Source organism: Hydra viridissima, unplaced genomic scaffold, assembly GCF_058129835.1.
Source record: "Hydra viridissima isolate aposymbiotic clone 2 unplaced genomic scaffold, HvirCarnegie_v1 scaffold_16, whole genome shotgun sequence".
Taxonomy (NCBI): domain Eukaryota; kingdom Metazoa; phylum Cnidaria; class Hydrozoa; order Anthoathecata; family Hydridae; genus Hydra; species Hydra viridissima.
Genome location: NW_028324315.1, coordinates 5,816,601 through 5,840,711, shown reverse-complemented (window position 1 = coordinate 5,840,711; position 24,111 = coordinate 5,816,601). Strand labels below are relative to the sequence as shown.

Here is a 24,111-nt window from a genome sequence, read left to right as displayed (position 1 = left end):
TTTTTGAAAAAATCATTATGATATATAGGGAAAAGGCGGTTCTGGCGCATTGACCCTTCCCATACTTAAGGATGCATAAAAAATGGTGAACACTTCATATCATGACAAAACCAATACTTAAGAGTCATCTTTAAAAATCAAGAAGAAGTATAAAAATAATCATGTTATTTCTATACCAGTTCTTCAAGATGCCTGTTCTTCTTTATTGTCTTGTTTTGTAATGTCCGATAGCCAAGGTGTGAATTCCGTCTTCTAAGATGAATCTTTTGTCGTCGTTAGCGCTGAGTGCGACTTTGTTGATCTCTTCAGTGTAGACATCGTGATGACGTGATCGGAAGACGTTCATGGTGGTGAGTTTTTCTTGTTTAGTCATTAAGCAGTCGTAGTAGTCTTGATGAGTGATGTGATTTTTAACAATGCACTTCTTAACACCTTTGCATTTTTTATGTTCTTGATCATCTATTTCTTCAGGGATGTAGTAAGAGTAGAGTTTGGGTCGAAGACCAATAAACTGCGTGATTTGCTTTCCAGCGGTTTCATCTTTGAACTTGCCAATGATCTTTTTATTTTCGCCTACTTTGAATCCAGCGTTTTGAATGGCAGGATGATCTTTAGGAAAGTCGCTCGTGTCAAATTTTTCAAGTATGTCATCAGCAATGTCTTGATAAAAATCATCTGTTTTGATTTCGTAAATGAACGAGTCAGTGTCAGTCATGAGTAGTTTTGCACGATCGTCGTATTTAGGCTTGATGTAGTCATAGTGGTGTTCAAACATGAGAGTTTTGCTCAAATCGAGGATGCTCATTCCCAAGTAAACGGGTTTGTCGTAAGTGACTTGTGTTTTCTTCATATGAATTGCGATGAGTTTTTCATCAAAAATGGTGTACCGATCATATCGAGGGCTTTTGGATAATTTTAAGGCTTCTTTTTTAGTGGTGACCAGTTTAATATCGACATGCTTTAGAATATTTTCCATGGTTTTTCCAAACACGGAGTTGTTCATGAGTTTAAAGAATTCTTTTTCAAAGTCGTTTTTAGCGACTTTTCTTTTATTGGTGTTAAGGTCAATGTATTTTTTCATGAAGGGTTCTTCTTCAAAGGTGATTCCTCGATGAATTTTAGTGATGACTAAACCCAATCGTTCATAGAGTTTTAGGTTTTCGTGATGAACAACGTATTTTTCTTTGTTGTTTAAATTGGGAATGAGCTTATCCACTTTTCCAATGGTTAGTCTTTCAGGAGCCAAAGGGTAGTCGTTGTGTAAATCGTGAAGCTCTTCAGGATAATCTAAATCGACTTCGAGAATGCAAGGCATGGATTTCCAATTGGAGAGTTCATCCTCAGCCATCCATCTGAATCCTCTAACAGGAAGAGGTTTGCACATAGCCCATCCATATAAATTGTTAGCATCTAAATACTGAATGAATTTCGATGGTTGTGAAGGATCATAGTTTTTCATGTATTTGTTATTAGCGTTTCCAAGTCGGTTTGAGATCATGCATATTCCGCCGCGTATTCCTTTTTGGATCATGTTGAGCATATCAATATCGGTTATTAAGTCCAATTTAATTTTAGTTTCCTTTAACATGGCGTCCCAAGCCAAACCAGGAGAGGTGTAATACCAAAGAGGGTCTAGACCGTAATTTTCTATGCAAGTGTCTCTGAAATTTTCAAAGACATCAGCTAAAATGAGCACGTCTGAGATGTTGTACAGCTCGTGGTAATCTTTAAACGTTTCACATCCAAATACCTTCCAAACGTTTTGAGCATGTGCATAGTCTTCATCGCTGATGTGTTTATCGTCTAGTTTAGAGTAAAAGCTTCTTTGGGTGGCAATTGTGTTTCAGAGAATTTTTTAATGGAGTCCACCCATTCGTAAGGGTAAATGCCTTTTCTTAATAGCAAATCTCGTTTTGCTCCGCTGTGGAATGAATTTAAGTTTTTGCACATGATGTCTCCTTTTTTAGATCTTCTATGAGCGCAATCTTCACAATTGTCTTTACATTTGCATTTTTTACCTTTCTTAACCATACAGTCCTTTTTGCATGTTTTTGGATCTAATTTTGAGCACTCCTCACACAAATCTTTAACAAGGTTGTCAGTTAAATCTTTTAAAGGGCTTGACATGAACCTGTAGCTGTCAACGAACCGTAAATCTCTATACACTATTTTTGGTTTACCTTTCTTATCAATAGAATCTCTCACTTTGATGCTTTTTGTGAAGCTGATATATTTTTCTTCATTGTTGGGTATACAAGTGATCTTTCCTTTTTTTCCACCTAATCTCTTGATGAACAAATGGCTGTCATAGCCAGACAAGTTATGAAAGACAACGGGAATAAATTTTGGAATTTTATAATCCAAGTTGCATTTGTTATGAGCAGCACCACGGTACTTTCCAGTCAAATGGCAGTGATCCCATACTTTATCACCGTTAAGATCTTTTTTGCAAATATGGCATTCAGTTGCAGATTCAAAATTCTTTTTATCCTCATTAGTCTCTATTCTCTTATTTTTCCATTGTTTTTGTCGTGAATAACTATCGTCACAAATCTTTATAAAGTTAGCTTCAAGCATGGTAACAAATTTTTGAGCTACGTCGTCATCATCACTTTCTGCTGTATACGTTTCAAGCTTTCCCTTGTAAATGGTTTCGTCGTAGCATTTGATATAATAGACGATGGAGCTTGGAACATGCTTTTGACATTTTTTGGTATATGACTCTTTATTATTATACTCAGTGTTGTCATCGATAGGTTTGATGAAACTTTCAAAGTTGGCATAGACGCAGTACGGAACTCTCATACTATTGTTGTAGTTTTTAAACTCAAGGGTTGACCTTTCTTTTGGAAGATCGATTCTCATAGGCGCGTTATGATAGCAGTATTCTCGATGAATTTGGAGCTTTTCTTCTTGGTCATAGCCGTGCATACACCTTCTGCAAAAATATCTTTTATGTTGATGTTTTGATGCTGAAGAACGAGCAAACCGACTGAAATTTTTAATGAGGCAATAATGGCTGTTTTCTTCGTTTGAAATATACAACAAATCAACACAGTGCTTTCGATCATGAAATTTGGATATTTGCATAGGTTGAGGTTTATTCATTTCGTAGTGAAAGACGTTCACGCTGATGTCAGGATTATTTTTCTCAAACTTTTCGACTTGAGTCACCTTTAAAGGAAACTCCATTCCTTCCCAATTCAAGTCTTCTGATTTTAAAATAAGATCATTGTCAATTCTTTCATTGTCTCTATTTTTAAGATTCAGCGCCCTGGTGACAGACCATTTAAAGCATTGGTTGTCCTTGTTTACCATGTTGATGATCGCCTTTTTGTCTTTTAGCTCTTTAGACAGCTCCATGTAGGAAGAACCCTTGAAAGGTTCATAATCGATAAATCTGATATCCATTCTTAAAATCTTCGACAAGACGCAATTGGATCCCATCTTGTTGTAATTAGCGCTACGTTCCAAGATTTTTTCTTCCATTTCGGTCATTAACGTTCGCACATCATCACCCTCTAATAATCTTTGCGCATTAGATGAAAAGTTAGCTGTCTGAGTAGTTTCCTCACCTGTTAAGATGCTTACGCGAATCATTTCACAGACTAAAACAATTCTTACCTTTGTGTTTCTTTCTCCTTCCATGGTTTGAATAGCAGACTCTCTCACCAAGTTTTGAAATGAAACAATGTCTTGATATCGAGAAGAAGGTGTGTAAGAAAATAGTCTAGCAGCACACTCTGCAGAATGTTCAGTCATATTAAACTTTACTGTAAAAGGTTTTGGCACGGGCTGTTTATACACTGTTCTTAATACAAGTGATTTGATAGACTTTATCTTTTTATCGATTTGTTCCACTGATTCGCTTACATTCTTCTTGACTATTTCAGGAACGTAGGGATCTATCCATTCTTTAATATCATTAAACTTATTTGCAATATATGACGTCACACTTTTTGCAACTGCCGTCAGACTTGAAAATAAACCAGGTCTTGGAGCAGGAACCGGTCTAGGTGTAATGACCTTTGTTGAATCGATAACTGGTGTGTTAAGAATAGAGGGTTCATCTCTTGTCATCCTATTTTGCAAGAGAGTAGAAGGTTCGAATGAAATCAAGTCGTCAGACCTTGGCCTTGGAGCAGGCACAGGTCTTTCAGAACCAACAGTAAACCTTACTTTTGTCGGTTTTACAGAAACTTTTACAGCTGGTTGAACAAACCTAACCACGCTTTCATTAACAGGCAACAGTCTTGCCTCAGTCGTTCGTCTACGAGCTACAGGTTGAGGAGCAGGGTCATACCCAATGACAGGTCTTGTGTTTTTTATTGCCTCAACAAGCTCTTCCTTGGTCATTCTGGTATAGTCTTTTATAGCTCTTTCTTTAGCATCCCTTCTTAATGATGCCATTGATACTTTTTGATCTTTCACAGTTTTACTTTCCATTTTTATTATGGAAAGATTTTTCTTTATACCACTTTCAATTTTTCGCTCTTTAGCGGTAGTTTTTGCTTTTTGCTTTTTAGCATCAGTTTTATCACCCATTTTATTAATGGAAAGAAAATTTTTTTCGATGCATTCAAGTTTTCGCTCTTTAGCAATTAATTTTTTTGAAGAATGGAGACTCATTTTATCTCTGCCGTGATTTTCTTTAAGTCAATTCAATTTTTTTAAATCTTGGCACACTTTCAGCATATTTTCTTCTTCGAAAAGTTTTTACCGTTTTTTAATTCTTTTCGCGGGAGAATTAAAAACTTATGAAACAAGATAATTGGCAAAAATTTCGCTTATTGAGTCGTATACATGTGCTTGACCCATTTCATCAAATCTAATCGTATACTTTCTTCCCCACTCGTCATGTGCAGTAAATTCGCATCCAGCCGCATGAATTTCTTTTTCTTCATCAAACAGATGCGCACGACCCATGGTATCAAATTCAATCACATACTTCCTCTCCATCTTTTTATATATGCCAAGAATTTTATTTAAGTCAATTTTTTAACATGTTAAAAGTTAAAAAATCAATTTTGCTGCTTTTTACGTTTTTCAAGCTTTTCAGAATTTAAAAATTCAATCTTGATTCCATTATCCACCTTTCCATCTCGACGCTCTAAATATCTCCATCCACGTCCAGTTCCTGCCATCGCTTTGTAAAGAGACTTGTATTCAGTCACCTCACCCGTTTCAATGTTGGTTATTCTCACAGTGATGGGTTTTTTCTTAACTAAACTAAGCCATTCCCATTTTGGATCAACAGGTTTTTTTTCTTTTGGAGGAGGCTTTACTTTTTTTTCTTTTGCTCTTTCTAAAATCTCATCTTTACTGATCAAATTATTTTCAACCGCAAGCATCATCAACGTTATTAAATCGTTTGCTGTTTTACTAACACCGTTTTCATTCAACAAATTTTTCAAATACGATGTTGTATATCTCATTTTATAATACCAAGATTTTTTTTAAGTCAATTCAATTTTTCCTGAAAAGACATCTTAATAAACTTAATAAACAGCAGTCATGTTGATTCCATCTGAAACAAATTTAAGCAGTTTGTCAGAGATCACCACTGCAAAAATAACGGTATTTGCAATAGTTGAAGTTCGAAATTTAAGGTTTACCACTAATTCAGCTGTTTCCGACGCCACTCTTTTTGCTTGCTGATATCTACAAAGAACAACGGATATAATTTTATATATTCAAGCAAGCTTAACCCAGATTGACAAACAAGTTCATTTGTGCCGTAATATTTTTCATCAAAAGAGAATGCATCTGAATAAGCCATAACCACTCTCTTTTCTCCAAAATTCAAGTCGTAATTGTAATTTGGATACTTTATTCCACATTGTATTATCTTTCACAATTTCATCCCTTTTATTCATGTCTTGTATTTTAAAGAAAAACATCTTTTTAAAATACGTGGAAAAAAACATAAATTGGTTTTACGACTATGTTGATCCTTTGATCCACTCAGCGCTAACGACGACAAAAGATTCATCTTAGAAGACGGAATTCACACCTTGGCTATCGGACATTACAAAACAAGACAATAAAGAAGAACAGGCATCTTGAAGAACTGGTATAGAAATAACATGATTATTTTTATACTTCTTCTTGATTTTTAAAGACGACTCTTAAGTATTGGTTTTGTCATGATATGAAGTGTTCACCATTTTTTATGCATCCTTAAGTATGGGAAGGGTCAATGCGCCAGAACCGCCTTTTCCCTATATATATTATGAGGTTAATAAAGTTATTTTAATTCTAAACATTTTTTTTTTTTTTTATTACACTAATGAAAATGTTTTAAAAAGCAGTAAGAACTGTTAAAAAGATCGTCTTCAATCAAATTGCTTCTATGAAGCATAAAGAAAATATTTAATAAACTATAACCTACATATGACTAACAATTCCTCTGGTTTTTTTTTTTTTTTTATTCGAATTAAAACTATTTGTAGCCAATAAAATGTTTGAATTTATAACGTTTTTTTTGGTGGTAATTCTACATTAGGGTGGGGTGAGATTTTTTTTTTCTACCTTTTGGGTCCTAACAATTCTTCTTTTTTAAAAAACAATTCCTTTTGCTGTTTTTGATCACTTATATTTTTTTGCAGCAGATAAACTCATAAAATAAAGTTGAATTTTTAGATCCAGATTTTGGGTGGGTTAGTATCTTGTTAAGTATTAAAGTGTAGTAATAAGTACTAAGTATAAAAGTGCAGTAATAAATTATAAAACTGGAAAAAATTGTTTAATATCATTAGGGTTGGGTTAGAAAAAACAGTTTTAAAAAAAAATTTGACACTTGCCCCAGATTCTTATTTTCTTATACACTTTACTCTTCTCATATAATTAATAAACTAATTTTTTAAGTAACATAATATATTAAAGATATTATTTTTGTATAAGCAGCTCAACTTAGTATTTAACAAAAAAAATCTACACTTTGTTTTATCAAATCTAAAGAAATAATCCATTTCCAAAACAAATGTTGAATTTTTGATTGAGTTGTTTTGTCATCCCTTTATAAATTTGTCATATATATATAAAATATTTGAAAAGAAGAAATGTTAAATATTTTAAAATTGTATGACACAGTAGAGGCAAGTTAGCACTTTTTAAAAAACCTAAGATTTAATCTGATTTTTTGTAAAAAACAACATAAATATATAATATAATTACATAATTAAGTTTTAAAAGCTTTGAAGAAAAAAACTAAAAAAAATGCAACATATTTTTAATTTATCTATTCAAAAATATATTCCATATCAAATAAAAACAACTTTTACATAAGTGGTTTATCAATTTTCATGTCGGTAAATTCATTTTGAATGGAAATCGCATTTACTAAACTTTTTTTGATACACATAAAAATTAGAAATTCATCAACTTCAAAATTGCATATCATCACTTAGAAATTAGTTAGAAACATAATTTTTTTTTTTATTTATCCACAAATTTATCTGACTTTCTGAATGAATAATTTTTGTAGACTTTTTCAAACAAAATTTTTTTCTCTATTTCTACCTCTGGGCCCACTGTGTATTGTATTTGCCAAAATAATTACCTAAGTATTTTTCTTTCAGGGAATTGTATTGCAATCAAGATGCTTTGTAAACTGTTATACTTGCTCAACATAGACTCACTACTTCAGCTAAATGGAGTGTCAGAATCTCTATATGAAAATGTAAATTTAGTTATTGGCGCTTAGGTACCTTTCTTTAAACCATTTAAACATAAACCTTTGTTTTTGTCATTAGCAATTTAAGTGCTTTTTTTTTATGATGTACTTTTTTATGATATCATGTGAACATCATCTTTCCATCGATTGGTTGTTGGCTGTACAAATTTTTGTTCTAATTGAAAATATTTGTAGCCAATGAAATGTTTGAATTTATGTTTTTTTGGTGGTGATTCCACATTAGGGTGGGGTGAGATTTTTTTTTTTCCTCCTTTTGGGTCCTAAAAGTTGTGTATAGTTATCAATAGTAATACAATCAAATGTGAGAATGTTTGTTATAGATTTAGGAGTCCCTACTTTAATTCCTATTTAGACCCTTTTTCTGAAAATAGTTTTAAAAAATTTTGGAGGAGTTTGCCATAATGTTTTAGCTAGTTAAAGTCAGTGCAAGCAGCTGTCTTATGTTATAAATTCTTAAAATAACATTTTATTGCATTTTAATTTTAGTATGCTTGACTGTCTGGTAAATTAATGTGTTCTATTTAAAAAATTAAAATTTAACTTTCAAACTAATATTTAACTGTTTAAAATTTTAGCTTATATAAGAGCAGTTTTTAGTATTTTGCATTGGTTTTTACTGTTTTTCATGCTCCAATGGTTAGAGATGTTCCTATTGCTATTTTTAAGTGTATAATGTCATTAAGAATAAATTCATTTAATAATATATTTGAAAATCCTTGCAGTATACCAAAGAACATGCTACCAACCAAGGCTTATGCTTTTTGAATGTATCTATATCAGAAAGAATTCACCTGGTATATCAGCTCATTTAATTATTAAAACACCAGCTTCAAATATTATATCAGTTTGGAAAAAAGCTGGTGGCTACCAACTATTACCTTGAACAATGTTTATATCAAGCCATCCAAAAAAAGTAGGTAGATTCTGCGCAGAGTCTTCTAAGATATTCAAATGAAAAAAGATTGTCAGCCATATACAGAAGTTCTAAGCAGTCTTTAGAGGAAGTGTTTGAAACATGTTCTTACAAATGTTTTGATAAGAAAAATGGAGATCAGAAACTATTTAAATTCAAAGTTTCATTATTAGAATTAGATTTTTGGATCAAAAAGGTTTATGGAATATGATTATTGGTAATAATGATTATTGGTAATAAAAATTTTACAGAAAGTCCAAATACTGCATCTTGTTAAAAATAGTATTAGTGTGGCATCAGTTACCACTTTCTTTGATGATAAAATGTCAAAGTAGAGAAGTTTATATACCAACAGAATTTTCAAGTGAAGATGATAGAGAATCATTATCATCATTTGATAAAAGTACTAAACTGTCACCAAACAGTTTAGTATTATTTTATTTACTTTTAATTACTCTAATCAAATTTGCAGAATATTCAAAGCAAACAGAGTTCAAACCCTACTGATGCAATGCCATTAGATTTTGTCATTTCTGTCGCTCCAGTACTTCAAACTGACATGCTATTGATAAAAACACTTCAGCATCATCATCATCATCTCCTTCATCATCATCAACATCATCATCATCATCATCATCATCATCATCAACATCATCATCATCATCATCATCATCATCATCATCATCATCATCATCATCATCATCATCATCAAAAACACTCCAGCATCATTATCATCTTCAAAGCAGAAGCAATTGACTATCCCTTTTCTTCAATTGGTCTGTGACTGCCCTGGACTCTCAGACAGATCTGCTGTAGTACTAAATTTGTGCCAAATAAAGAAACGTATTGGTATATATCTCAAAGATCATAACTATCTTTCATTTAGGCATGCTTGTTAATTCGTCAAAAGGACATGAAAATAGTCTCTGATGATAATATCTTAGAGAAACAAAACTTAAAAGACAAGATTTTTGGAAAAATAAAAAGATTGAAACATGAGAAGATTATTACTTGTATTGGATTTGATGTGAAAGTTGATGAAGAGTAAAGAAGTATCTTTATTTTTAAGTGCAATTTCTGACACAAACAACAAAATTAGAAAGCAAGCAGTTGAAATTATAATTGCTGCAAGAAAGAGCACTTCTTTAAGCTGAAATACAATCAGATCATTTTGTTGTCCCTACAAATTAGGTTTTCAAACTGACAACTACATGTCTATAATAGGCTGGAATATTGAAATTACCTCCTCCTCCTCTGACCTTAGTGAATTCCTGATGATCAGTTTACATCAACAACTATTTTAGACTTCCCCTGTCATAGCAAAGGGGTAGAAAGAGCTGTCAAAGATGTTACTAGTGTTTCTAGAAAGGTCTACACATAACAGACATCAAAGGTTAATATCTATGCAAAAATTGAACCCTAAAAAAAAGGGACACTTTTTATAAATAAGTTCTGTATGTTGCAGTAAAAATTACATATAAATAAGGTAATTTGTGTTGTTTCTTAAAAGTAAAGTTGGGAATCCTATATTTTACTCAATCACTATCAAATTTTAAAGGCATGTTTTTTTGGGGAAAGTGACAACTTTTAGGACCCATGACAAAGTCTAATTCCAAAAAAACTCATTTTTCACCCCACTATATTCTGCATCAATTATTATCTTTAAATAAGTCTCAAACTGTTTATATAGAAATAATCTTGCATGAGATGCAAAAGATCAAAGCAGAAAGCAAACTTTAAAAAAAAAACATTTTATTATATCGCCACTTAAAATAACAAAAGATGATATTAACAAAAGAACTTCAAATATTTTACAGCTCCCATCTTCATATTAACTCAAGTCAAGTAGCTTTCATCCTCGCATTATTTTTAAAACTGCCATCTCTCTGCCCGAAAGATTTTATGTGAGGGGCTTTATCTATTGGTATACCTTCTTTGTTGATGTGAACTTTGTTATTTGGAAGTTTTCAGTGTCATTTCTGCACAGCAGTGAACCTTATAGACTGGAATTACATCTTTGATGATGCAAATCATTAAGCTTATCGTATTGCACTTTTTGATGCTCTCAATCTGATCTGACTTCTCAACTCTTAACTTACTGTCTGCTGTGAAGAATAGAAAAAAAAATTTTTTTTTTGAATATTACTAACCATTAATATGTCAATATTCAATAATAAAACGGAACTCTACGAAATCTCTACGAAGATTGTTTTGAGAGAAGCAAGTTCCGCTTGTTATTATTTTAACTCAAAATTCTTGAAATATTTGAATCTCTTCACATTAACTTTCATCTAAGTTTTGGATCTTTTCTTTTTTTTAGAGTTTACATCGACACCAAACTTTATCTATATACTCTCAAAGGATCATGAAAGATTTGTATTCCGTAAGTTAACTCCATACTCTTAGTGCAGCAGATAAATCTAATATTATGCTCCGCTGATTGACTCCATCTTGAGTTTAAATTCAACGAAGTATTGTTCGATAGAAGAAGTTCAATGACTAAAAATATTTTATGGAATTTTTGATGTTGCATTTTATGCATGTTATAGATTATTAAAAGTAACCTAACTGTAATATAAACTCGTATGTCATTTACAAACAAAAATAAATTAAAAACATTAACTGTGACCCGTAAGTTTTCAAATTATTTTGGTTCCTTCTTTAACATTGTTTCACATGTTGTCATTGAAACTAGTTGATTAGGGAAAAACAATTGGAACTAGACTAAATTTTACGTAATAATCATTTATTAATCTCGGTTGAACGCTAGAACATCAAGTGAGAAAACGACTGCTTTAAACTAAGCTTTTTCAGACATCTTTTATCATACTGATTAAAAAAATAATTATCCTATAAATAATCTATTAGCTTCTTGCAAGTTATGACTAGTTATTGATTTCTCGTTTGCCAATCAGAGTTCTGTATTTCTGAAGTTTACAATAAATGGTGAAGATGTTTAAAATGTTAAAAACAAAATTATTATATTCGGTATTAAACAAAATAAAACAAAATAATAAAAAGATTATGCTAAGTTTTATTTTTCGTAATATCCATTATTGTGGTGCAATATGCGAAAATAGCACAAGAGCATAAATATTAGTTCCATAATATGTAGGGAATGAATTTAAATGAAATCCTTTGTGTTCTGCAGCTTAACATAGGTGATTTATTCAAAAACTACATTTTTAAATAGTAAAGTTGGTGGTTATTGTACAGTAGATGTCTCTAAATTTAAATTCAGCACAACTAACACTTGGTCAAGTGGCCACTGTTATACCGAATAACATTTAAATAATAAAGCAAATTACGTTTATAAATAATAATGGCCTATTATCCAGATTTCTTGAAGTTTTAAAATTCAATCAGATGATTGATGACTATATTAAAAGCTGTCCATTCAACTGCTGAGATGTTAAGATACATTTAATGGGAGCCAAGTTCATGAATGCAATTAGCAAAATCTTTATTCAAACTATATCCGGGAGCATGATTTATGAACATGCAAACCCCGGGGGTAAGTTCGCAAAACTTTAAAAATCTTTTGGTAGAACTTTTTTCTCTTTTTTTTGCATGTCCATAGTTATGAGCTTTAAATTATTCGAGTGTTCTCAACGAGTGCAGCATCGGATTTGTTCTGCAAACTACATGTGTTTACAAGTTTAAGACTCAAAACTTGAGTCTTAAACTTGTAAACATATGTATTGAATTAGTTTAAAGAAAGTCGAGATTTGCATTGACGTTCTCATAAAGTGGTGATCAAAAGAATAGAAACAAGGAATTTCGACAAACAATTTTTTGAGATTAATTTTTTAATTGGATAAGTTAATTTTATTGAATTTATCTAAATTTATTATAAACTTGTATTATTCAGTAATATGAATATCCGTTTTTTTTTATCACTTCGGCACACCTTATAGGCATCAAATCTACCAGTTTGTGTACAGTTTAAACTGGTATAGAGTACCAATCGTCCTTTACCATTTCCATAATTCTTCTTTGTTTTTTCTGCTGGAATGTCCAGTTATCTTCTTGTAATGTTCCAACTAGTATTTCTTTTGACATAATTCCCTCAATTCTGTTAAAGGGATCGACTCCATACCATGAAAACCAAACCCCATGTGTCATAATATTTTCACTACTGTATTTTGCATTTTTTGTTTACCCTGGATTATTTTCCTGGTTTTTAGAGCGTCGAACATACTTTTTGCCATCAGATCCAAATATGTTTTACTTCGATTTGTCGCTCAACAATATATTTTGCCGTTTTTCAAACGATCTTTACAGAAAATCATTGCTTTTTGATGCTTTTCTTTTTAGACAATAAAGGCTTCTTTTTTGAAAAGCTTCCCTTTAAACTATGTAGTTGACAATGGTGTTTCGACTTTCTCTAAGATCATAACTATCTTTCGTTTTGCTTTTGATTTTTCTGGCGGTATTGAATGATTTTTTTGGAAATATTTGTGATGACTCAATCTTGAAATAGTGTCATTTTTCCAGGACATTCACTTGATTTAATTTTACGCAATTATTTATACGTTTGAAAAAATTGAATTGGATCGCGGAACGAAATTTATTACATCTAAATTAGTAAACTCCCAGCAAGTTTTTTCCTCTTTTCGAATAATCATCCCTCTTTTTGAATAATCATCCCTCTTTTCGAATAATCATTCCTCTTTGATAACAGTATCGCTGACTACAAGTAACGTAAGAGAGCATTATTTGTATTTTACAACTTAATGAATAAAAGAGTGCTAAACATTACACACTAATATAACATTTATTAAAATATTTTGGATAATAAAGTATACTGAGGACGGCAAACACAACCTTAACCTTTTAGATTAAACCTTGCCCATTCCTAACCAAACTATCCACAAACCTTGCCCTTTCCTAACCAAGTGATCCCCAAACCATCAACCTCGATCCCAATCTACATAAACCTAGAGCCCAAACCTTCTCTAATCCTTTACTTCATCATTTTATTCTTACTCACACAAATAAATAGTTGTAATAACATAACATTGCCGCCCTCACAATATTGAAAAACTTTTCTCTTTTCAGATTTTTTCTCTAATCGAACGTCACAGATGTTGTGTATGCTTTAATAATCAGTGCTCTGGATAAATTATTTAACTTTTGATTCTCCGGATGACTTGCACAAATTTTCTCTTAAAAATGGAGCTACTTTTCTTACGATACATCAATCAAAGAGAACAAATGCAAGTGTGGTTTCTTTGAGTGTGGTTTATAACATTTGGTTACTGATCAATCTTACTAACCTTAATCAAATGTAAGGACCTTTAATAGCTAAACTTATACTAAGAGTTTTTTCCACAATTGTCACTGATTCGTTTTACAGCCACTAACTCTTTCAAATTAATGTTTATTCCGCCTCACAAAGCTGAGAGATTAATCCTTAACTGAGAAAAAATAGATTTATGAGCTATATTTCTACCAACATCCAACTAAAAGAAATTCCTTGACATTTGCCGGTGGCTACATTTTAGAGTTGGTTAATGGTGGTTTAATTTTTGCGTCGCAACATCACAAAAATTACTCATACATATTGGATGCTCTTCTTGTTTCTCTGTGGGGTAGAAACAAGAAGTGTCAATTGCTTTAATGTCAAAAGGATGTGACTTCAGGAATTTGGAGAAAAAAAAAATTAATTGACCTCTTTGATTACAACAAGATAACGGGGGACTTTTTTTTTTTTTTCACTTGATGTTTTAGAGATTTTTAGAGTTCACGCCCAATCATGTATGCCAAATGTTAAAACCCAAAAATAATCCTGATAATGAATCAGAATAACTCCGTCATAGTCATAATTAAATGATATTTATTTAGAATTATAGAACTTTTGTATCTAGATACCTGTGTTTTGACAGTTATTTTGCTGAGCGAATTTAGTTTGCCTAAGCTTTTGCTTATGTTCAGATGAATAGAAAGTTTGGCAAACTAAAATGGAAAGACTCACACCACAACTGCGTATGATTTCGGAACTAAATTTCTGCTATTTCGAAACGTTTTTTTGGTGAAAATCTCTCCAGTTTAGTTTTCCAAACCTGCTCATCTAAATATCATTTTCAAACAATAAATTTCCTCAAAAATTTATTTGAAATGAAAATAAAAATTAAGAATCCAACTAAACATTTGTTACTTTAAAATCATATTCTATCTGACTTGAGAGATAAAACGAAAAGAAAAAAGTTGGTTGAGATTTTCTCTCTTAGAAATAAAAAACTCTGTTAACAGAAAGTTTATTAATAACAAATCGTATTAGAAAATACAACAAAAATTAGTTAATACAAAAATTAACTGATAATCAACAAAAACTGTTAAGAAAAATTAAAAAATTGCTTTTAAGCAATCCTGTAACTCTTCATTATACTTATATACAATAAAATTTTCTTTTGTAAACAAAATCTAGTTAAAAATAAGCCAGAGCCTACTTTTTTAAAAATAAAAATATATATGCTACAATAAAAGTACATGTTCACGCATGCATCTTGAAAATATATATGCTTTAACAAAAGTACATGTTCACGCATGCATCTTAAAATATATGTGCTATAATCAAAGTACATATTCACGCATGCATCTTAAAAAGTTCAAGCAACCGTAACTTCAATCCCACCGATATAGTAAAACAACTCGTCTGTAAAATAAAACAAGCATAGAAGTATATCCTAAAAGTATGCAAAGACCACTAATAAAGTACTCAGCATTGCTCTTTGAATAAACCAACCCAATATAAAATACAGTCCATATAACTGAGGTTAGGTATGACGTAACAGCAACATAATATGCTTCATGGAAATGCTGATCAAAATCTCTGCACAGGATACCAAAAATATTGGTGATAAACAGAATAATAAATAAAGGTACATTATCAACTAGGACTGACATTGGATTGTGTGCATTTTTGCAAATAACAGCAACATACGATCCATCATTTGATAGAATAAGGTCAGGAACAGGAATGCCCTCTAAATACCTGAGACTTGTATAACTTAATTGGGAAACTGTTAATGCCATTAATGTGCTAATTTGTGACTCTTTACTAATAAAAGGAAGAACTGTTGTTTGCTTGGTTTTAGTAAATATGCGATAAACCCTCACAATTTTCAGCAACAATGCACCATATATACACATGCAAGCAAAAGGAGGTATCATGCTTCTTGTAATGCACACTGAAGCTGAAGGATTTGCAAAGAAATAAAAAGGACAAGAAAACAGTATTATAACACCGCTTAGAATTGCAAACGAAAGTTCCAGACCAGATGCTTTGATTACCTCATTATTACTGTACTTAACATGAAGAACAACTAAGGATATTGCAATCAAAATACCCAACAATGAAAAGCTGATAATAATAGGTACTTTCCAACCACCTTTAATTGAAAACAAAACCCGAGGCAGAGGATCACATTTATTTGTACTTAGGTTAGCTGTTTCAGTTGAACTGCAAGAAACACATTGGTTATTGATTATGACATGTTTTATTGGACATTTGACACATGTCCAACAACAGGATTTTAAGCTGGATGCATTCACATGCTGCTGGAAGTAACCAGGCTCACATGGAAGACTACAACGCCCATTTGATGCTTGCATACCTCTTCCAAAAAAAAGGTCATCAAGTTTAAATTTATGTCTTTCAGATAACACCCAAGCTCCGACAATTTTGTTTTCATAAGAGATAGCTGTTGTAGAACTTATAGGTTGTAAATTGTATATAGCATATGAAGAATTTTCACCAGTAAAATTTCTTGCATTGAAATTTTTTTCTAATGCATCACTAAGCAATCTGTAGATTTTGTTAGGAGAAAGTAACACTCGCTGAAAAAAAAAGAAATTAGGACAATCAGGCTGACTTTCATTGCACCCATAGTCTGCCATTACTTCATGCACAGTTTCAAAAAATGTATACATTGCATTAATAGCAAATTGAGGAAAAGGAGAGTGATAATAGCCATTTTCAGCACTTAAGTTTGGGTATGGTTGCATGCAAGTCTTGTTGAATGCTTGTCTCCTGGTTAAAGAAATATTAACCTCTAAATTACACTGGAAAATATCTTCATAATACAACAAAAAATTCTCGTCATCTATATTATTGTTAGGATTTTGTTGAAATACATATTCTTTAAAATCTAAATTTTCTTCAAGAAAGTACTCAATAGCTAAAGATCCTTGAGCTGTTTCCTCTAGCCCTTGAATGACATCAAATCGTGTAGAACTACCAAATACAAATAAAAGAATGAACCGTTTATTAAGATTCAGTATTTTGAGAACTTCTAAAACAATTCTTGAATGGTTATCATCAGTAAAAAGTACTATCACACTTAGGTGACTTAGTGAGTTAAGTCTTTTTAAATGCTCTAACAGACCAGCTGAAATATCCCAAATTGGTTCGTCAGGAAGGACATAGTCACTTTCAATGCAACCATTGAAGCTTGATCGAAAGTGGTTTGACACAAGTTCAATTTCAACAATGTCTGATGTAATTAAAGAGAGATAGGAAAACTTCAGTTTTTCTACTAGGTCCAGTAAAACATTAAGTCGAGGTCTATCTGATCCACTGTTGAGAAGTCTGGTTGTACCAACATTTCTGATTTTTGAAACACTATTGAATGGGCTGGGATAAAAGTTTATAACTGGCCTTTCAAGAGTATAAAAATAGGTCTGTGCCATTTCAATAAATCGTGATGGTATTGCAGACATAAAAATATTAGCCCTAGATAAATCACAATCAAAACAAGGCCAAAGTTCTTTAAATAAGTCACTTAACAGAAATGTCTGGCCAAGTTGAATAACTTTGTTTATACCCAAGGTTTGGTTGAACAGATAGAGTTTTGATGATGCAGTTGATGTATTCACTTTATTTGAAATATACTTTGCTGCAAGATACATCATGAAACCAGAGACACGGACTGGTTTTGAACCATTGTAGAGGTTAACAATAATATCAAACTTAAGATGACTTCCAGCTATATAAAAAAACACATTTCATTTTAATAGTTTAGCAGAAAACGTTTTTTTTTTAGATATGAATACATACATAAATGAATCAACTGTTTTTAATTTTAACTAAACAAACACAAATTCTTTCAAGGCAGATCATTCATACTTGCAAATGTTTTGTATGCAGGTTATTGAATCCTCTTCCTGCTTAGGTACAAGGTTTTAACTCTTGAAGTTGAAAGTTGGTAAAACTTGAGAGATTTTAGACATGACAAACAAGTCATAAAAAAGTTATTTAGACCTAAAATTTGAAAGATCACAGCCTTTATCTAATTTAAATGCTCCATACTTTCAGAGAGTTCACAGTGTATGAGTGCATTAACTTGTAAAAAAATATAAAACACTATCCTGAGAAATTAAAAGTACAATTACTGTTAAAAGTCACAATTTTGAGGGCTAAATGTTTGGAAAAAATAATCTAATGATTTGATAATCTTTTTTAGTCAAATTTATGATTGGATGGTTGGATGCAAATGAAAAGTACAGTAAGAGACAAAGAAATCTTTCTAAACTTTTTGATGTAAACTTATCACATAAAATACATTAGCTGTAATGAATTACTTTTGTTATAGCAAAGACATTACTTATTGTTTTTACTATAATTAAAATAAGCACCCACAATCCATTTTAACATAAAATTTTTTAAAATTATATTTAAAGCCACTGTTTTCATATGGCATACACAGCTTCAGCTAGTTTTTGCAAATAAAACAGTTTAATAAAACAGCAAATCAACAGAAAAACCAGGAATCTTTTATTTTTTTTTTGCTGGAAAAATATTATAAAACATTACTTGTATGGTTTATGAAAATCTTTGCTAAGTTTTCATTCAAGTTCAAGAAATCTAATTGGCATGACAATGAATATTTTCTTAAAAATTTTATTGTTTAAACTATACAAATTATCTTTAATGGAAATGCAAAGCCTGACAATAAATCTTTTCTTAAAATAGAAAAAGCTTCTCTGTAAATAACTTGATTTTAGGCAAATATTTTTAAATAACATGAATTTTGTATTATATATTCTAAGCCTAAATATGATAGCAGAACCAAACTAGATCACTTAAAAACACTAAAAGCTTATTTTTAAAGAATAGTTTTAAGATTGATATACTTTTAATTTTACAACCAAGCCTAAACATCAGCCTAATGATAATCATTTAAATTTTATATTTCTGATAAGCAGTTTTAAGATAAATAAGTTCTTCTTCCTAAGAACACATTTTATTTTCTACAAAACAAAACTTTATTTTACTTATCTTGTTATTATTTATTAGGCTACAAAAGTTTTTTAGCAGTTTGATAACTAAAATTCAAAAATATATAAATTTTTAGTAACAAGATGAAAAAAGAATTACTATTATCAATAGTAACCCTGAAACCCTGAACAAATTTTTAATCTTTAAGATGTTATTGGCATCAATTATATATTTCAAAGGAAATTTATTAATTCATTTTATTTATCTATCAATTTAAGATTTGTTCAAGTATAAAAATTACTTGAATTCTTTTTTACAGCCAAGCCATTAAACAGCAAGAGTTAGAGATTCACTTTTGTTTTGGGTTGCAGAAATCATTAAAAAAAAATTTTGAAGAAAATATTTTTAGGAAAAGAGGAAATTTATTACTGTTATATTCCATAATTTGAATTTGTACTCTGTATTTTGTTAACTACAGAAAGTTTAATTGACAACTTGAATGTTTTGATAAACTTTACCAGCCTTCTTAATTTGATAATTGTACGTAATTTAAATATTTTGATAAATCATAGTAAGTAATTACACAAATATATTCATTTGTAGCATGCAGTAGTAATGTCTTTAAATTACTTACTTGAGATATTAACACTGTTATCAGAAGCAACCTGTAGGAGCCATACAAAACCTAGAAAAAAAATTCTTTTAACTTTGCATCTGCTGTTTAAAATAACTTTCTGAAGGGTTAATAACTAATTGACTAATTAAACTTTCTTTTTGTTAAAACTTAGTTTACTTATTTTCAATCCCATCCAACAACATAAAACTCTCCATAATAAAGAAAGACAAAAAGAAAAAAACAACCTAAAAAAAGCTAATCTTAATCTCTAATTTAATAACATAAATTGAAATTGCTCTCATCCAATATTTTTGATTTCTCTCTCAATTGATAATTACTTATGCATTATTAAATGTTGAGTTCATTAAATGTTTTATTTGAATATATGAATTTAAATTCAAGTTACTAGTGCATGAAAAAAATTTTTTTTTTTTTTTCTTATTTAAAACTTTAATCGATGAATCAGGTTTTAAAAATTTCGTAGACGGTTATGAGAGAAAATACTATTTAAATAGTAACAATTATAACTTTAAAAACAATAGCGCAAGTACTTATTGATACAATAGATTAATATGCAATGGATTTAAATGGATAAGGCCATGTGGCATCCAGGAAGTTTGTCTTTTGAAAGTAAACAAATCATTTTTTATCAGAGAAAATCCAGAGTATTTGGAGGATACTTTTAAAGTAAACAAAAAGAGAGAGAGATAAAAAAAAAAATGAAGAGAAATAATTTTTACCTAAAAGAAATTGAAACTTGTTCATTTTGTTTGTACGTGGATTAGCACACCTCGTGAGTGTTAGAATTAAAAGACGCGTGTTTATAAATTGATAAAGGAGTACACTGATGACTACGGAGATAATGATATCAGCGAATTTAATTGATTGAAACATCTTGTTGTTTTTTAATAGAGATTAATAAGCGGTAACACGATTACCGGGAAAATTGTATTTAGGCGAATGTAATCAAAAACGTAACACTGACTTTTTTTTTGGCGCCAACTTTCTCCTAACTTAAAAATACTTTTCTAGGAATCGCGTTATTTTTTTCATAGACGTTTCGTTTTCCTATTATTGTATTTACTATGTATAAACCTATTGTGGTAAAATGTTTAGTATTAGAAGAAATAAAAGTTTTAATGTAACTAAAAAATCTTATTTTTTTGTGATTTTTTCATTGGTATAGAAGCACTGTCCTCCTTTTGGTAAATACTGTGAAGAAAAAACCGCGAAAAAAAAACTCTCTTCGTTCTCTAGTAACAAAGAAATAACCTGATCTCCAGGCTTCTGATATATCGAATTTGCATTACTGAAAGAAATGAACACAAACCAAAATGGATTTTTTTGTTCAACCTTAAAAAGAATTAAGTATCCAAATATCTTTTTCATCGTCAATCTTATATAAATCATCATGCAGTAAATTGTTTTTTTACCACAAAGAAAACTTTGTTTTAAAATAGAACTTTCAGTTCCATATCATTGATTAAGATTATTTTTGTAGTAATAAAGTCTGGAACAATCTTTTTTTTTTACAATTTATTATCATAAAGTCATGGAGTAAATATATAAATATTTAATCTATTTATTAATCAAGATAAAAATATAATATTCCAAATATAAATATAAAAAATAAAAAAATATTGGATAAGAGTTGCAAAAAAAAAAAGGGAGAAATTAAAATTAAGTTACATTTGTTCTTAAAGTATCAAACAGGAAAAAAATCACATTTTTAAAATTCCAAATAATTTGCATGTTGTTTGAAGTTGAATAAATATTTCTTAACAAAACTTTACTCCTCTGCCCCCAGTTTTAACCTCTCTGCATTACTTGGTGAAGGCTATAGTTTTCTAGACATACCTAGCAGCCTCAGATGTTTTTGGACACGACTAAACAAGTTCACTTTGAACAAATATTTGACAAGTGACATGCTACTTTTCTGCGTATAAAATTTTTATTATCAGTTGTTTGCAGTCAAGGAATGGGGCTTGCATGAAATCGTGTTGATGTAGTTGGTTTAAAAATTGTGGTATAGAAAGAGTTGATATCTTTCATACAACCACTCGGAGTCACTTGTAATTTTGTGTATCGTACTGTAAAGTTGTTCGAGGATACTGATAGAACAATCGACCGTCAGAAATCCGGATTTCCAAAGATTCATCTTCAGATAGACTTCTGTCTATTGATGCCTTTTGTAGACAAATTTTTAACAAATAGCGCGCTGAAGCATTAACAAAAGGTAGTTCCATCTAGTTTTACAGTCTTTTATTTAAGCAACTATTTTCCGATTTGAAAAAAAAAAAAGTTATGACTATTTACTATTACTAATTCAAAATACTCAAAACTCAACTGAAGAAATTTTATTAAAAAAATATTCAATCAAATATCATTTTAAGATAAAAAAAAAAATACGGAAACTGCAAGCTATTTTTTGTTATTTTGTTTTTTTTTTCATTGTAACCTTAAAAAAAAACCTATCCTGGTGTACCTTTTTTAATTCTTTACTGTCGTTAAAATTAATTTACCGTCTTTAAAGTTTACAGTCGTTAAAATTTTTTTACTGTTTTAACGTTGGAATTTTGCTGTTATCGTTATTATTTGACTATTATTGTTTGTGGCGTTTATTTTTTTGGCGTTTTTTTTATTTACAATAAAATTACTTTTAAAGCAATTTAATATGAATAGTAAATTTATTTTAAAGATTTCTTTATATTAAAAAATAGTGTTATTTTTAAACTTAAAAGTAATTACATTAAAAAAAAATCAAGTAAATTAGATCGAAGAACAAAAAAATAAAACTGGCTGTGAAAACTGGTCATAACATGTTTTTAAAAAGAAGTGTAGTAAGCAAGTATTATCTTTAGCAAGATGAAGGCACTACAGCTGATGTAAAAAATTGGTTAAATGAAGTTGTAATTTACCATCAACCCAAATAAATAGTTTTTTATTGCCTTTAACTGCATTACAAACCATGGCATTCTAACTATTCCAATTTTGTTATATAATTGTAAAGAAGTTTAACTTTATATTAAAATAAATAATAAAAATTGTGCCTATCTATTACAATAACATGCAAAATATTTTATATTTGTTGAACGTCTATTTTTTACGACTCAGCTAATATTTAAAACTAATATTTAAAACTAATATTTAAAACTAATATTTAAAACTAATATTTAAAACTAATATTTAAAACTAATATTTAAAACTAATATTTAAAACTAATATTTAAAACTATTTAAACGTTTTTTCATGGTTTTCCCAATACAAGTAACTGTAGAGACTCTTCGTCTTCAGGATGCAAGCTTGCTCACTAATGACGTTGCTATAACTTTTATGTTAAAAAAAAACTTAGATGATATTCATTTTATCAATCAAAAATTACATTAAGCTCTCATTTTACGAATGTATCATAGGAGAACAATCTGTAAACCTGCAAACTTATGCTAACATTAACATAAACAACTAAAAATCAAATTTTCTTAAAATCTTCCCTTAGTCTGGCTCATCAAAAGCTGATTGAAATTGTTTTTTCCGAACAATTCGTATTTGCTGACAGGTTCTGAATGTCAACATGTATGTACTTGCAATCTGGTTGTGAAACACATGGTATCAAAACCTTGTTCCAGTCTCTTATTTAGATATTTAGGCAATAACATGGAAAGGTAACTTACCAAAAGTGGTATGGCCACAGATTGTATATGGGAAACAGATATAAAGATCCTTGGTACAGTAAATTTTTTTGGAAATGATATTTCGCAGTGTGGTCATTCACAGGACAAAAACTAGCTTGATTTAATATCCAGCATCCACTAAACTCGACCAACCAACATCTCCTTTTTTATTCTTTTAGAAAATAAAAACAACAATCATTTTCACATTTTTTTAAAACTAAAAACTTTAAAGTGAAAAAGGTTTATATTAAACTAAAATGTTGTTGATTCCATGCTGTTTTACAAGTATATATAGTCCTGGTGTAAGAGGAACAGACCCGTTCGTCAGATACATCAATATTTTATGGCTTTCAGTTATAGGTGAAACTATTTGATATCTGTTCCTAAAGATAACTTTTCTAATGCTAAAAATAAGAGAAAATGCATAAATTTACATAAAAAAGTGAATCTAAATCTAGCCTGGAAAAAAACCTATCATTTAATATATGCATTACGTAATAAAAGTTTCATAGGAAGAAAAATTGAATTAGTTTCAATTTAATAAATATGAACTTCCTTTTTTCTCCTCATACAGAATCCTACAGTAAATACCTCCTAACACTACTTATCCACCCCACCCACAAACTTTAACATTCCTGCTTAACTTAATAAAGTAAAATAATAAGAAGTAAAATAATACCGAGAGAAGTAAAACAAAAACGTGAAAAACTGCGCAGTAAAATTTTAACGGATTAACATATTAACATGACGCTTGGGATAAAGTGTTCCATTCCGGGATTTCGGGATTGTAAAAACCGCGGGATCCCGGGAATCCCAACCCTAAATGAAAACCAACATTGTGCAATATTTTGAAACAAAATTAGGGAAGGTATATGAGGTGCTACAAATTTTTTTCTAGAATCTTATAACTTAAAACCACAAATTTTTAATGTCTAAATATACTAAGAACTTAAATTTAATTTGTTACAAATAACAGAAAAAAAACAAAAGTTG

General features: G+C 30.3%; 2 protein-coding genes across 2 annotated transcripts in view; one reads left to right on the top strand and one right to left on the bottom strand.

Moving 5' to 3' along the window:
• Nucleotides 1-16,467, top strand: part of LOC145192074 (uncharacterized) — a 33,924-nt gene extending 17,457 nt beyond the window's left edge. Inside the window, exons 13-14 of the transcript XR_016447905.1 lie at nucleotides 7,581-7,705; nucleotides 10,930-16,467. The gene's annotated coding sequence lies outside the window, so the exon portion shown is untranslated. The remainder of the gene's footprint in view (nucleotides 1-7,580; nucleotides 7,706-10,929) is intronic.
• LOC145182169 (metabotropic glutamate receptor 4-like) lies at nucleotides 14,856-20,369 on the bottom strand. Its single transcript, XM_090073773.1, has 3 exons — nucleotides 20,188-20,369; nucleotides 19,466-19,516; nucleotides 14,856-17,599 (listed from the first exon to the last, which is right to left on the bottom strand). Exons 1-3 carry the CDS (start codon nucleotides 20,339-20,341, stop codon nucleotides 15,237-15,239), a joined length of 2,568 nt encoding a protein of 855 aa, XP_089929899.1. The 5' UTR covers nucleotides 20,342-20,369; the 3' UTR covers nucleotides 14,856-15,236.
• Nucleotides 20,370-24,111: the final 3,742 nt, after the last annotated feature.

Excerpts from the sequence above, each read along its gene's own strand:
- LOC145182169 (XM_090073773.1), bottom strand. The coding sequence starts at position 20,341 with ATGTTTCAATCAATTAAATTCGCTGATATCATTATCTCCGTAGTCATC. Across the intron at positions 19,517-20,187 it reads CAAGTTTCAATTTCTTTTAG|GTTTTGTATGGCTCCTACAG; the intron begins GTAAAAATTATT and ends TTTTTTTTCTAG. Across the intron at positions 17,600-19,465 it reads TAACAGTGTTAATATCTCAA|CTGGAAGTCATCTTAAGTTT; the intron begins GTAAGTAATTTA and ends TTTTTTATATAG.